The sequence below is a fragment of the Petaurus breviceps genome, unplaced genomic scaffold (genome assembly GCF_028583685.1).
Source record: "Petaurus breviceps papuanus isolate PSGF00001 unplaced genomic scaffold, PetGlider_PUasm1.0 191, whole genome shotgun sequence".
Taxonomy (NCBI): Eukaryota; Metazoa; Chordata; class Mammalia; order Diprotodontia; family Petauridae; genus Petaurus; species Petaurus breviceps.
Genome location: NW_027185811.1, coordinates 2,534,741 through 2,550,126, shown reverse-complemented (window position 1 = coordinate 2,550,126; position 15,386 = coordinate 2,534,741). Strand labels below are relative to the sequence as shown.

The window sequence follows — 15,386 nt, the reverse complement described above, 5'->3', positions numbered from 1 at the left end:
CCACACACCTGCATTTCTGCATGTCCACACACATGTTCTCTCTCTCTCTCTCTTCCCCCCTCCCTCCCTCTGTCTCTCTGTCTCTCTCTCTCTGTCTCTCTCTCTCTCTCTCTCTGTCTCTCTCTCTCTCTCTCTCTCACACACACACACACACACACACACACACACATTTCCCCCAGTATTTGGTCTCTACTTCCCTAGCAAGATCTACACATGAAGGTCAAGAATGAGATCCTCAATTCTCCCTCCTGTTATTTTCTCTCTGTCTCCCACTTTTCTGAGCTCTGCTACTTCAATCTTAATCAGAGAGCTCTTCCATGGGGAGCTTTCTAGCCATACTGCCTCACTGTCTTCTCCCAATTCCAAGCATAAGCTCGATTTCTCAACCAATCAGGAGAAGAGTCAGGAAACATTTCTCTGTGGAGACTCAACAATTGTACAACTAACCAGTCTGGCTAGGGAGAAAGGTATGTGTGGGCAAGTGAGAGTGGAATCTTAGCCACCACCCCACGGCCAATAAGTAGGCTCTGGACCTTTCAGAGGGTGTTGGGGTTGGTTAAATACTAGAGGTAATAGGAGTGGGGACAATTGAGGTGGGATAGAGAGCAGTCAACGGCCCGCCTGCCCTCAGCAGGCATAGGACCTTGTCCCATTGCCAGTGGGATAAAAACCCACAGTAATCCTGTTTGGATGGCTGTATGCCAGGAGAAAGGGAGGTTAGGGAGAGCAAAGTACTTGATTTGAAGTACTCATGACCTTGGATGTCGCCTCCAAACTTCAGTCTGTCAATGTAACACTTAACAATCACCTATAATGTGTCAGGCATTCTATTTTAGCTGTGACCTGAAGGAACCCAGGGAAGCCAAGAGTCAGAGATAAGGAACTCCTCTCACTTCTGTATGCATTCCTACCGCTGTTCCAGGTTAAGGAAATTGACTCCTTCTAGATTTCTCCTTCTATCCAGGCACATTCTTGGGTAGGACAGGAGAAAGAATCAAGGAAGGAGAGAGAGAACTTCAAGGCCTTCTTGGGGCTACCTCCTGAATAGTCAAGTGTGTCTACCAACAGTCAAGTGTCTCTACCAACAGCCTTTTATATATAATACTAGATGCCAGATTCCTGTTCACTCCCACTCCAGTCCTTCAATTCTTCAAGGTTGGCTCAGAAAACATAGTATTGATTTGCATAATAATTTGCATAGACATTGCATGCTCAGAATTTACTATACTCTTCTATCCATGCCCAGCTTCCACATCTTACCCCTCTCTAGGGGGTTGGACTTTCCTGCCCGCCCTGCAGGACCCCAAACCTAGCTGAGTTCAATTAAGTCAAGTCTTAGAAAAACTTGAATTGAGTTTGTTGTCAGGGTTCTGGACCTGACCTGTAATTCCGACAGGCCCCAGGATCAGGTGAGCCTATTGGGGAGGGGCAGTTATATGAATATCAACTTCCCACACCTAAAAAGACCAGTCACCCAGATCCCAGCCAGTCTGACCAGAGCATTCCACAAAAGGGACACAGACGGCGAGACACAAAGAACAAGGAAGACAGAGAAACGAAATCAGAGGCCAAGCAGGACAGAGGCCAAGCAGGAGAGACACAGAAAGAGGAAGAGCTAGAGGCAGACTGGAAGAAGGCAGAAGAGACATAGAGATACAGTGAAGAAAGTGAGAGAGAGATAAAGGATAGTGTAAAGACCCTGAGAGAGTGAGACAGAGGGATTAAAGTGGGAAAAAAACAAGGGAGGTGGGGCAGAGACTATCTGCTCAGGGCGAGGATGTTGGTCTGCCGGCTCTGGGCGGCAATTAGCCGGGCACTGTTTGCTGAGTTCCTGGCAACAGGGCTTTACGTGTTCTTTGGTGTGGGCTCAGTCTTGCGCTGGCCCTCAGCAATGCCCTCTGTACTCCAAGTGGCTATCACTTTCAATCTGGCTACAGCTATGGCCATACAAGTCACCTGGAAGGTGAGTGGGGCCCATGTCAATCCAGCTGTAACCCTGGCTTTCCTGGTGGGCTCCAATATTTCCCTGCCAAGAGCCATGGCCTACGTGGTAGCCCAGCTGTCAGGGGCCATTGCAGGAGCTGCTCTGCTTTATGGAGTTACCCCAGGGGACATACGAGAAAGCCTCGGAGTGAATGTGGTAAGTACCTCATCAAGATGATGAGGGAATAAGGAACAGAGATATACAAGGGTGAGGGAGCTAAGGCATGCATGGCAGAAGGAGGTGGGGGTGGGAAAGGAACAATGCAGGAAGCTTAATGGGGATACGGGAAGGGAACAAAGATCAAATCATATGCTCATTATTGCCAATCATATAATCATAGGATAAAAGAATTTCAGTTATGGAAGGGATCTTAGAGTCATCTAATACAAATCCCTCATTTTACAGAGAATGAAATTTGAGGACTAAGGAGGTAAATATTTATTGAGTGGAATGTTCGTATAAGATCCTAGGCTAAGGTGACCTTGTGAGAGATACAATGATGAAGAGATAGGGATGAGGGGTAGGAAGGGAGAGCACGGGAGGTTGGGAGAATCTCTATTAAAGAGAAGCATGGAGGAGGAGATAAGGGAAGAAAAAGGGGGCAAAAGACCCAGGATATGGAAGAAAGATTGGGGAGTGTTGGAGACCCTCCCCGATTGAACCAGTTAGTCTCAGCTTTTCCATTCTTCAAATCTTCTTTCTCTCCTGATCTTTCTCTCCCCTTCCCACCCTATTTTCCCAGTTCTTGCTTGTGCCTGTCTGCCCCAATGTCCCTCACAGTACAAACCTCCCTCCTTTCCTTTCTCCAACCTTCCTTCTCTACCTATTGCCCCAAACTCCTTTCTTTGGTTAACTATAATTCCCTTAATGACTTCTCCAAACTCAGATCCCCAACTTACCTGGAACCCATCTTCCTTCCTAGACCTGCTCCTTCAAATCCAAACTAGGACCTTTTGGGTCCAGAATAGCCTGTGGTGGCTTGGGATATACTGGGGGTAGAGATGAGAATAAATCCACCTTCTATTTGTACAGCAAATGAACTTTCATGCCCATCAGTTTATTTAATCTTCAAAACAAGCCTGTGAGGCAGGCAGGGTCCAGTTCCTACAAGAATCAACTACATAACTTTGAGCAAATCACTTCTCTCTGGTTCTCAGTTACCTTCATTGGAATGTCACTCTTCCTGGTGGACAGATTGGGGGTGAGAGGAAGTGTCAAACACTAGGGAAGATGTGTCCTGGTGGGTGACTATTTTCCACCTTCCTTTAGAAAGATAAAGTCCCATTCAGCTTCAGACCTGCCTTGAGTATTATCTCCATTGTAGAGCTGAGGAAATGGAGGCTGAGAGAGAAATCATCTGCCTTGCCTAATGTTACCCAATGGAATCAGGAACAGAGCCAGGACTAAGCCCTCAGCCTCCTGTCTCCTGTGTCTTTATTAATTCTTTTCTATCACAGTGTAAAGTGATATATGACTCCTCTTTCCTCCCCATACTTGGGTCTCTTGCTTCCCTGAACCCTCAGAGCAACACATGAGATAGTAAGTAATAACATGAGATAATGATATCTCATTGGATCCACATTTGTACAGTGCATACAAATATGGGCATTGACACACAGCTGGGGGGAACGTGTGTGTGTGCAAGCGCCCTGGGCACCTTGTCCCTCAGGTCCGGGGCAGTGTTTCCTCAGGCCAGGCTGTCGCCGTGGAGTTGGTGCTGACCCTACAGCTGGTGCTCTGTGTCCTGGCTTCCACCGATAGCCGCCAGACCCCGGGTTCTCCTGCTGCCATAATTGGGATCTCTGTAGCTTTGGGTCACCTAATTGGGGTAAGATGATATACCACTGAAGGGTATGGGGAAAGAGGAAAGGAAGAGAGAGAAAGACCCTCCTACCTTGTCTTATACTAGCTTTCCTCAGCTGGGGGTTGGAGGGAAAGATTAGAGAGATAGAAAGCTGAAGAGATCCAGGAAAATTCCATTTAAGCCTCAGGAATAACCCCTTCCAACCTCATTCTGGTCTCATACACCTAGATTTCCAATGGCTGCAATCCCCTCTGCCACCAAGGAATAGATGATTTCGGTAGCGGGATGAACTCAGCAGTATCCATACTATGGCTCAGTTGCCCATTGAAGGAAGGAGGAGGGGTGTGGGGTAGTGACAGATTTTCTTCATTCTGGCCTCATGTGAACCTTATCTCCTTCCTCCCCACCACCTTTGTCTTCTCTCAGATCTACTTCACCGGCTGTTCCATGAACCCAGCTCGCTCTTTTGGGCCAGCTGTCATCGTTGGCAAGTTCTCTGTCCACTGGGTGAGGTCCTGGGATTGGGAGTTAAATGACCCAGGGAGGGCAAGTGGAAGAGGAAGGAGTTCAGCTAGCCCAGGGGTTTACTAGGAAACTGGAAACAGAAAGAGAGAAACAAAGCACATGAAGGCTTTGCCTCACTGCCTTGATTTTAGAAGGAGAAAGTCCAAGGATTCCCAAATAAGGCAGGCTTTCTTGGTTGGTCAACCCCCAGGCCTTTGGCCCCTGACCTGGGCTGGACCTGCTGAGAAGCAGACAAGATGAACAAGTAGTTGAGCCTGTTTTTGTCTCTAATTCATAGCTTCAAACACTTAGCTGTTTCCTTATCCAGCTTCTCCAGCCAAACTGGTTTCTAAAGGAAAGAGGAAGAGCCAGAGACAAATAACCAGACAGAGAAACATAGAATAATTCGAATTCTTGGTCAAGTTGGGGGGAGGGATGGAAGAAGCAGTAGAGAAGATGGTCCCCCCAAATACAACCGCTTATTCTTATGCCCTGTGCCCTTTCTATTCTAAATCTTGGGGGAAGGCTCTTCCTTCCGTGTGGTGAAGCTTAGAGAAAGTTCACTAGATTAGGAACTGGGGCCACTGAAAACTGAGTTTTCTACTCTGGGTAGACTCTACAGGGATGTCTCACCTGTCCACACCCATAGGATTGCTTTAAGATTGTTGAGAACTTAGGAACAGGTCAGCAGTAGGGGAGACGGGAGCTCAGAGCTGTCCCTGTTTCCTGGATGGCTCTTAGACTTATGGATCCCTTTTTCTCTGTGGTTGCAGATCTTCTGGGTAGGACCACTGACAGGAGCTATCCTGGCATCTCTGATCTACAACTTCATCTTGTTCCCAGACACCAAGACTCTGGCTCAGAGGCTAGCCATTTTAACAGGCACCATGAAAGCGGAGGAGGTGGAGCCTCCCAAGAATGACCCAGAGTCCATTTCAGGGGGCACTGAGACACCCAACTTGGCATAGTCTCAAGATCAAGTCTGTATCCTGCAGTGGTGGGCGGAACAGGAGTATGAAGAGTCAGTCAAGAATGTTTAGGGCCAGTGGCAGCGTGTCAGATGCAGTGAGCACCTGGCCGGGGAAATCTGGGGTGCCTTGGTCAGGGAGAGGGCTTGTATCCTGCCCTGATGTGCAAGTGAGTTTCAAGGGGGGGGGTTGAGGGAAGAGAGGAAAAAGAAGAGACAAGTTGTCACTAATCTTCCTAGAAAATTCTGGACAGAATAAAGACCCAGACTGGGTCTGAATTGCCTTAGTTGCTGGGAGAAGCAAGGGAGCCCAAACACTTACCACCACCACTTGACCTAGAACCCAGGGGGAGGTCCAGACTTTTGAATTAATTCAATGTAACACATTTGTTTTAAGCATTTACTATGTAAAAGATTTGTTCTAGTCAATGGGGAAGTTAGAAAGACCAATAACATACAGTTCCTACTCTCAAAAGAGATTAGTCTAGTAGAAGTGATTTTAAAAAAAGAGAGGTGGGACAGCTAGGTGGCACAGGAGATAGAGCACCAGCCCTGAAATCAGGAGGACTTGAATTCAAATTTGGCCTCAGACACTTGACACTTACTAGCTGTGTGACCAGGCAAGTCACTTAACCCTGATTGCCCCCCCCCAAAAAAAAGTAGAAGTAACCTCCATACAGAATAGAACAAGACCAAAGTATAGGAAACGTATTAGGGTTATGTGAGATTCAAGGATGGATAACTTCTCACTTTTGAAAGGTATCCTCCAGGATACAGATACTAAAAGCAAGATGAGTCTCTGCCCTCAAAGAGCTTATTTTGGTTTGGGAAAGTGAGAAATGGTAAGTACAGTTATAGGGCCATTGTTCGACAGTTATTTCCAGGGAGACAATGCTGAATTGATTAGTGTTTGCAGAACTATAGGTGCAAGATGGGCAGGAAAAATATGTGGGTTTGTTTGGCAGGATTGGAGCAATGTGGAGGGGCTGGGGCAAGCTATATATAACAAACTCCACCCAATCAGAAGCCCAGGGCCCCAGGGCCAGAGCTAGAGTGCTGGTCTGAAGCCAGAGGGGATGGGGGGAGGCAGAAAGATAGCAAGAGAGCTATGTACAAAATGAACTAGAAAAGAGAGAGAATGGAGGCCATGGGGACCAGTTAGGAAGATATTGGCATGATCTAGGTAAATGGTAATGAGGGACTGTACTAAGGCAGTGGCAATAGGAATAGAAACTCATGTTAGATATTTTGGATGTAGAACTGACAGGATCTGGCAATTCACTCATTATATGAAGTAAGAGAAGGACGTTTCAAAGATGGCTCTGAGGCCAGTGTCAGTGTGTCAAAAGCATGAGCCCCTGGTCAAGAGAATCTGGGGGAGGGGCACTAGGTGGCGCAGTGGATATAGCACCAGCCCTGGAGTCAGGAGGACCTGAGTTCAAATCCGGCCTCAGACACTTAACACAAAAACTAGCTGTGTGACCCTGGGCAAGTCACTTAGCCCCAATTGCCCTGCCTTCCCCCCCTCCAAAAAGCCAAAAAAGAAAAAGAGAGAATCTGGGGGGACCCTTGTTCATGGAGAAAGTTTCTATCCTGTCCTAATGTGGAAGTGGATTTCAACATGGGCAGGGGGTGGAGGGAGTTTGAGGGAGGGTAGGAAGTGATCTCCCCTAGAAGATTCTAGCTAGAATAAATCTCTTGGGGTTTGGGCCAGGAAGACAAACTATTTGTGGCACCTTGGGCAAGGTTGTAAAATAGTAGTCCCTCAAGCTTTCACTTATAAAGTGGCTTTATTTGTCACAAAACAAATACTATATGTCATAAAGTGAAATTTTCTGCTATCAAAAAATGGCCATTTATAAATATTAAAAAATATTCCTCCTTGTACCCCCACTGTGCTGTGTTCTTGGTGTCTGCTATATGATCTATCCTTCATTCTAAATCTGTCTCTAACAAAGTGAGCTTCAGGTCCTCACAGGAGATAACCAAGAGGCAGTTGGACAGTCTGGAACGTGGGACAGAAATCAAGGCTGATTGCAAATCTCTCCACCCCTGATCTCACACACAAACACACACACACACACACACACACACACACACACACACTGAACATTTCTACAAATGTTGATCGAGATCGTGAACTGAGGATTAAGTATAGAATCAAATCATACAGAAGACTGGAAATAGTAGGTGCTTCTGGAAACTCGGATGGAATCACTTTTCCTCCTCTCAGAAGAGGAGGAAGACTATGGATAGGGAATGAAACATACAGTGTCAAACATAGTCTATCCACCAGTTTGTTTTGCTTAGCTGTATTTGTTATGAGTTCTTTTGCAAAGTGGAGAACTTGCTGAGAAATGACAAGCAAGAGAAAAAAATTTAATTGCTGGCAAAATAACTTTACTTAAATGGTTATTACTGGGTGTGAATGCAATTATAGTTGGTAATAGAGAGGAGCAGAAGGGAGATAGGACTTCTTAATGCAAATGGGGAGGGAGAGAAGACTCCTCCTCTCTCAGCAAATGGTGGTCTTGACTTCCCTAGGTTCCTGCTCCTTTCTTCACTCCTGACTTTAAGGGGTCTTTCAGAAAGGATTAGTAGACAAATCCATAAACTGTTCTCTAAGGCTCACATCTCATCATTTCTATGGTGCCCATCGCCATGGCACCCTGCAACTGTAACACTGGCAGCCAAATCCTTCACTTGGAAAAGGGTGGGAGAAAATGAGTTACAAAAGGAGTTAAAGAACAGCCCAGGCACCTAGTACATATTTAAAATTGTAATCCTTATCATTACCAGCAGATAGCTCATAGGCTTTTAAGTGTAAATTTGTACACATCCAGAAATTACAGTGAAGTAAACAGTAACCTATCTTTCTCTTAGCAGTTAACAAAATGCTAATTTTCACAGGATTCAAGATTAGAAGATCCAAAAGGATGAATGATTTAACCAAACTCATTCTCTTCCATCTCTACAAATCCCAACCCCCAAAAGGCCAGAGTTTCCCTTCCATTTTACACTGGGAGTGCAGGAAGGGGACACAATGTGCGAACAGCTTCATAGAAGTCACATTTTCAGTGGTAGAGTCCCAGTATCACTTGTTCTTAGCTCAGGATTTTCCTAAGTGGAGCTCCTAGGGGTTGGACCAGAAGAAAAGGGAGGAGGAAGAGGATGGGAAATATGGAGGAGAGAAAAAGATAAGTTTAACTTTGTAGGAGAATCTGGAAGGTAAAAATCAGGCATACAAAAAATTCTTTAAATTTTTTAAAAAACATTTTTATTTAAAGCTTTGAGTTCCAAATTTTATCACTCTCCTTCCCCCTCCCTGAGATACTAAGCAATCAGATATAGGTTATACATGTGCAATTATGTAAAACATTTCCCCATTAGTCATTTTGTATGAGAAGACTCGAACAAAAGAAAAAAAAGAAAGTGAAAATAGTGTACTTCATTCTATACTAAAATAATATCAGGTCTTTCTCTGGAGGTGGATAATATGCTTCATTATTAGTCCTTTGAAATTGTCTTGGATCATTATATTGCTGAGAATAGAAGTCATTCACAGTTCTTCATCAAACAATGTTGCTGTTACTGTGTACAACATTCTCCTGGTTCTGTTCAATTTCACTATACATTAGTTCATGTAAGTCTTTCAAGGTTTTTCTGAAATCATCCTGCTTGTCATTTCTTATAGCACAATTCCATTACAATCATATACCACAACTTAATGCAAAAACATCTTAAAGGTAATTGGGGGTCTTAATTAATTAGTGTGGTAATTAATCCACATGAGGTCAAAATGATAGTTGTGAATTCCATACTGGTGTTTGGAAGAGTGTGGGAGATAACACTTAAACATCATTCACTTTCCTCCAGTTCCCAATGGGATCATTCAAAAGAAGTAATTTTTCCAGTGTTTTTTTTTTCAAAGCTTTCTAATTCCACTAAAAAAAGACAAGAGGTAACAGACAAACTACAACAGGATTTAGGCTAGACTCACTCATCCATTTCACCTGCTATAACTTTTAAGGAAGGATCTGTCATTGAGATAGGTAACCAAAGGTTATGCAGTCTTCTCTGGAGACCAAACTGTCTGCTTGAGCTCTGGGAGCACTATAGGTCTTTTAGGAAGCAGGAGATTGGATGAGATAACTCAAGGTCCCTTCTCATCTTAATGTTCCATAACTACTATTGAAGGAAAAGGACTGATTTAACAAGCATTCCTAGAAAGGTGGTGCCAGGCTCATAGAGGACTAAGCTTCCCAGATGTATAGGTCCTTTGTGTGCACTCCCTCCTTTCATCAGGGGAAGTTTTTAATTAATGGTGTGTAATCTGATATGCCCCCTCTCCCTGCTGAGTGTTGCCTTCAATCAGCAGAGCCATCTGCAATTGCAATTCATAACTCAACTGGTGAGGGGGAGGGAAAGGGATTGGATTTGGAACGGGTGCCATGGTGATTAATACAATTAGTTTTCTATGCTGATGATTTCTGTAGTACAGGCAAATGACTGCAGTTTCAGGGCTGAAAGGGATCACAGAGATCATCTTTCCCAACTCCTTTATTTTACATATGTGAGCAAACTAAGACCCAGAAAAATGAAACAATTTGGTCCACATATGGTTCCAGGCCTCAATTTTTTACCATTGCCAGGCATAGACCCAATTTTAGCCTTCTCTCTCTGGGTATAAAGTGACCGTGACTACAGCACAGAGGACATTAGAAAGGGAAAAATAGTAGATGTAGCCAAGGCCATGGTACTCTTGAAATGATGGGCCTCATCAGAGTCAAGTAAATGAAGCATCAAAGCATCAAAAGTAAGTTTTGCTTACTTTTTTTTTACAGTCATTATTTTATTTTTCCCCAGTCACATATAAAAATAATTTTTAACATGTTTTTAAAACTTTGAGTTCAAATTCTCTCCCTTCCCCCTCTTACTGAGGAGGCAAGCAGTTCGATATAGATTGTACATGTGTATGCATGTGTTTGCATGATTACATGTAAAATATTTCCATAATAGTCATGTTGTGAATGAAAACATAGACCAAAAAAACACAAGAGAAGTAAAGAAAATTTAAAAAGCACACCATCAATTCTTTCTTTGGGGATGGGTAGCATTTTTTCATTATATGTCCTTCGGAGTTGTCTTGGATCATTGTATTGCTGAGAATAGCTAAGTCATTCATAGCTGATCATCTATATTGCTGTTACTTTGTACACAGTACATTTCACTTTGCATCAGCTCATATAAGTCTTTCCAGGTTTTTCTGAGAGCATCCTGTTCATCATTTCTTATACCATTATTATTCGTATATATTCTTATTCCATCATAATCACATACCACAATTGGTTCAGTCATTCCCCAATGGATGGGCATCCCCTTAATTTCTAATTCTTTGCCTCGAGAAAAGAGCTGCTATAAATATTTGTGAACATATAGGTTCTTTTCCTTTTTGCTTTTTATCTCTTTTGGGATACAGAACTAGTGATGGTATTGTTGGGTCAAAGGGTATGCATGGTTTTGTAGCCCTTTGGGCATAGTTCCTAATTGCTCTAGAGAATGGTTTAATCAATTCACAACTCCACCAATGTAGCATTAATGCCTCAGTTTTTCCCATACCCTCTCCAACATTTGTTATTCACCTTTGTTGTCCTATTAGACAACCTAATAGGTATGAGGTAGTACCTCAGAATTGTTTTAAGTTGCATTTCTCTAATCAATAGTGAGTTAGAGTATTTTTTTCATATCTATATCTAAAGCTATCTAGCTTTCATTACTTCATCGGAAAACTTATCACATCTCTTTATCACTTATCAATTGGGAAATGGCTCTTATTTTTATAAATTTGACTCCATTTTTTAAATTTTTGAGAAATGAAGGCTTTATCAGAGAAACTTGCTTTAATTTTTTTTTCGGGGCAGTTACCTTAGAGTTAGGAGGACCTGAGTTCAATCTGACCTCAGACACTCAACATACTTACTAGCTCTGTCACCTTGGACAAGTCACTTAATCCCATTTACCTTGCTTTCCCCCCTCCAAAATTTTTTTTCACAGTTACTATGGCTAGCCTCATTTCCCTCCATCCTATCCCCCCCCCTTTATTCTATTTTCTTTCCTTTCACCCTGTCCCTCCTCAAAAGTATTTTGCTTATGACTGCCCCCTCCCCCAATCTGCCCTCCCTTCTATCACCTCCCCCACATTCTCATTCCCTTTCCCTCCTACTTTCCTGTAGGGTAAAATAGATTTCTATACCCAATTGAGTATGTATATTATTCCCTCTTTGAGCCAATTCTGACAAGAGTTAGGTTCACTCGCTCCCTCTCCCCTCCCACCTCATCCCCTCCACAGTAAAAGCTTTTTCTTACATCTTTTATGAGATAATTTACCCCTTTCTACCTCTTCCTTTCTCTTTCTCCCAGCACACTCCTTTCTCACCCCTTAATTTTATTTTTTAGATATCATCCCTTCTTATTCAACTCACACCTGTCTTCTGTCTAACTGCCCTAAGGATGAGAGAGTTCTTATGAGTTATAAGTATCATCTTCCCATGTAGGAATGTAAACAGTCTAACCTTATTAAGTCCCTTATGATTTCCCTTTCTTATTTACTTCTTATGTTTCTCTTGAGTCTTGTATTTGAAAGTCAAATTTTCTATCCAGCTCTGGTCTTTTCATTATGAATGTTGGAAAGTCCTCTATCTCGTTGAATATCTGTTTTTTTCCCCTCAAGGAAAATACTCAGTTTATTTTATTTTATTTTTTAATTAATGTTTGTTTCCTTTTAGTTTACAGGATTCAATTCCTTGAGTTTCACATTTTGTCCCCCTCCTTACCTTCCCCCCATGGCGGCATATAGTAAAGTATAGGATCTGTAAATACTTTCACATTATACATTAGTCAGGTTATAAAGACGGATTGTATCAGATGGAATGAAAAATGGTAAAGAGGACATAAAACCAAACAAGAAAAGGAAAAAGATCAGGTATTTTGCTTCCATTTGGATATAAACTCAGTTCTTTCTAGTTCTTTCTCTGGATACACACATTTCTCTCCATCATGAGTCTTTTGGGATTGACTTATATCACTGCATTGCTGAGAAGAGTCCAGTCTATCAAAGTTGGTCATCACACATACGTTGTGTCTATAATTGTGTACAAATTTCTCCTGGTTCTACTCTTCTCACTCAGTATCAGTTCGTATAAGCCTTTCCAGGTAAATATGAAGACCGTCTGCTCCTTGTTTCTTATAGCACAATAGTATTCCATAACATGCATGTACCACAACTTGTTCAGCCATTCTGAAAATACTCAGTTTTGCTGGGTAGGTGATTCTTGATTGTAATCCTAGCTCCTTTGTCCTCCAGAATTTCATATTCTAAGCCCTCCCGATCCTTTAATGTAGAAGTTGCTAAAGCTTGTGTTATACTGACTGTGGCTCCACAATAATTGAATTGTTTCTTTCTGGATGCTTGCAATATTTTCTCCTTGACCTTGGAACTCTGGAATTTGGCTATAATATCTGTGGCAGTTTTCATTTTTGGATCTCTTTCAGTTGGTGATTTTTTTTACTTTTAAAATTTTATTTCTATTTTTATTTCTAGAATATCAGGGCAATTTTTCTTGGTGATTTCTTGAGAGATGATGTCTAGGCTCTTTTTTTTTTTAGATTCTTTTTTATCATGGCTTTCAGGTAGTTCAATAATTTTAAAATGATCTTTCCTGAATCTATTTTCCAGGTCTGTTTTTTTTCCAATGAGATATTTCACATTGTCTTCTATTTTTTTTCATTCTTTTGGTTTTGTTTCATTGTTTCTTGATTTCTCATAAATCCATTAGCTTACACTTGCTCTATCCTAATTTTTAAAGGAATTTTTTTCTTCAATGGGTTTTTGAATCTCCTTTTCCATTTGGCCAATTTTTTTTTAAAGGCAATGAGTATTGACTTTCTGGACCGCTTTTGCCATTTGACCTAGTCTGTTTTTTAAGGTGTTATTTTCTTCAGTATTTGTGTGTGTGTGTGTGTGTGTGTGTGTGTGTCTCCTTTACCAAGTTGTTGACTCATTTTTTATGATTTTCTTGCATCACTCTCATTTCTCTTCCCAATTTTTCTTCTAATTCTCTTATTTAATTTTAAAAACCCTTTTAAAGTGCTTCCCTGACCTGAGACCAATTTTTATTTTTATTGGAGGCTTTGGATGTTTTTCCTTTGTTGTCTTCTGAGTGTGTGTTTTGATCTTCATGTAATCATAGTAACTTTCTAAAGTCAGAGGTTTTTTTTCCTGTTTATTTGCTCATCTCCCCAGTCTATTACTTGGCTTTTAACTCTTTATTAAAGTAGGGCTCTGTGAGGAGAATCATTGCTCCAGAATTAGATTGGAGCAAATGGAAGCTAATGACTTTATGAGAAATCAAGATGCTGTTAAACAGATCCAAACAAATGAAAGAATAGAAGGCAATGTGAAATATCTCTTGGGAAAAACCACTGACCTGCAAAATAGATCCAGGAGAGATAATTTAAAAATTATTGGGCTACCTGAAAGCCATGACCAAAGTAAGAACCTAGAAATCATCCTCCAGGAAGTTCTCAAAGAAAACTGCCCTAATGTTTTAGAACCAGAGGGCAAAATAGACATTGAAAGAATCCACCGATCACCTCCTGAAAAAGATCCCCAAAAGAAAACTCCTAGGAATATTATAGCCAGGTTCCGGAATTCCCAGATTAAGGAGAGAATATTACAAGCAGCCAGGAAGAAACAATTTGAATATCGTGGAAACACAATCAGGATAACCCAGGATCTGGCAGCTTCTACACTGAGGGACCAAAGGGCTTGGAATATGATATTCTGGAGGTCAAAGGAGTTAGGATTAAAACCAAGAGTCACCTACCCAGCAAAACTGAGTATCATGTTTCAGGGGAAAATACGGTCATTCAGTGGAATAGAGGACTTTCAAGCATTCTTGCTGAAAAAAACATAGTTGAATAGAAAATTTGACATTCAGATACAAGAAGCAAGAGAAGCATGAGAAGGTAAACAGGGAAAAGAAATCATAAGGAACTTATCAAAGTTGAACTATTAACATTCCTACATGGAAAAAAAATAATTGTAACTTATGAAACTTTTCTCAGTAGTTGAAGGGATTAAAAATATATGTCTATATATGAGGGTATATGGGCATATGAATACATATGTGAATGTGTGTATATATGTTTACAGGTATACATAGATAGAGGGCACAGGACCAATTTAACAGGAAGGGATGATACTTAAAAGGTGAAATTAAGAGGTGACAGGGGAATATAATGACAGGAGATTGGGAGAGACAGATTGGGGTAAACTATCTCATACAGAAGAGGCAAGGGAAAATGTTTACAATGGAGGGGAAGAATAAGAAGGCAAAAGGGAATGGGTCAACCTTATTCCCACTGAATTTGACTTGAGGAGGGAATGACATGCACACTAAATAGGGTATCTCACCCTCCAGGAGAGTAGGAGGGGAAGGAGATGAGAGAGGGGATGATGGAAGGGAGGGCAGGCTGGGGGGGAGGGAAGTTGGAAGCACCCACTTTTGAAAAGGGACAGGATCAAAGTAGAGAATAGAACAAGTGGGAGGTGGGATAGGAGGGAGGGAAATATAGTCAGTCTTTTACAATACATCTACTATGTTATTATTTTGCATTAGCCACACATGTACAACCTATACTGAACTGCTTATCTTCCCAGTAAGGGTGGGTGACAAGGAAGGAAGGGAATGAATCTGGAATTGAAAGCTTTAAAATCAAATATTCAAATATATATATCTATATATCTATACTATTATTAATACTATCTTACATGTAATTTGGAAATAAGATATACAGGCACTGGGGCATAGAGATCCACTAGAAAAGTCGAAAGGGGTATGGATGGGAGAAAATATGGGAGAGAACAGATTGGAGGAGGGGATATCCTGTGGGACTGCTATTTTTGGGGCGGTGGGTAGGGGAAAAATGGGGAGAAAATTTGTAACTCAAAATCTGGTGGAAACGAATGATGTAAATCAGAAGTTAATAAAGCATTAAAAGAAGGAAAAAAAACAAAACAAAGTGGGGCTCTGCTTACAGGGTGGAGGGTACACTCTCCCAAGCTC

General features: G+C 41.8%; 1 protein-coding gene across 1 annotated transcript; it reads left to right on the top strand.

Moving 5' to 3' along the window:
- Positions 1–1,475: 1,475 nt before the first annotated feature.
- Positions 1,476–7,124, top strand: AQP6 (aquaporin 6). Its single transcript, XM_069092589.1, has 4 exons — positions 1,476–2,140; positions 3,654–3,812; positions 4,215–4,295; positions 5,066–7,124. The coding sequence occupies exons 1-4, from the start codon at positions 1,778–1,780 to the stop codon at positions 5,258–5,260; spliced, it is 798 nt and encodes a 265-aa protein (XP_068948690.1). The 5' UTR covers positions 1,476–1,777; the 3' UTR covers positions 5,261–7,124.
- Positions 7,125–15,386: the final 8,262 nt, after the last annotated feature.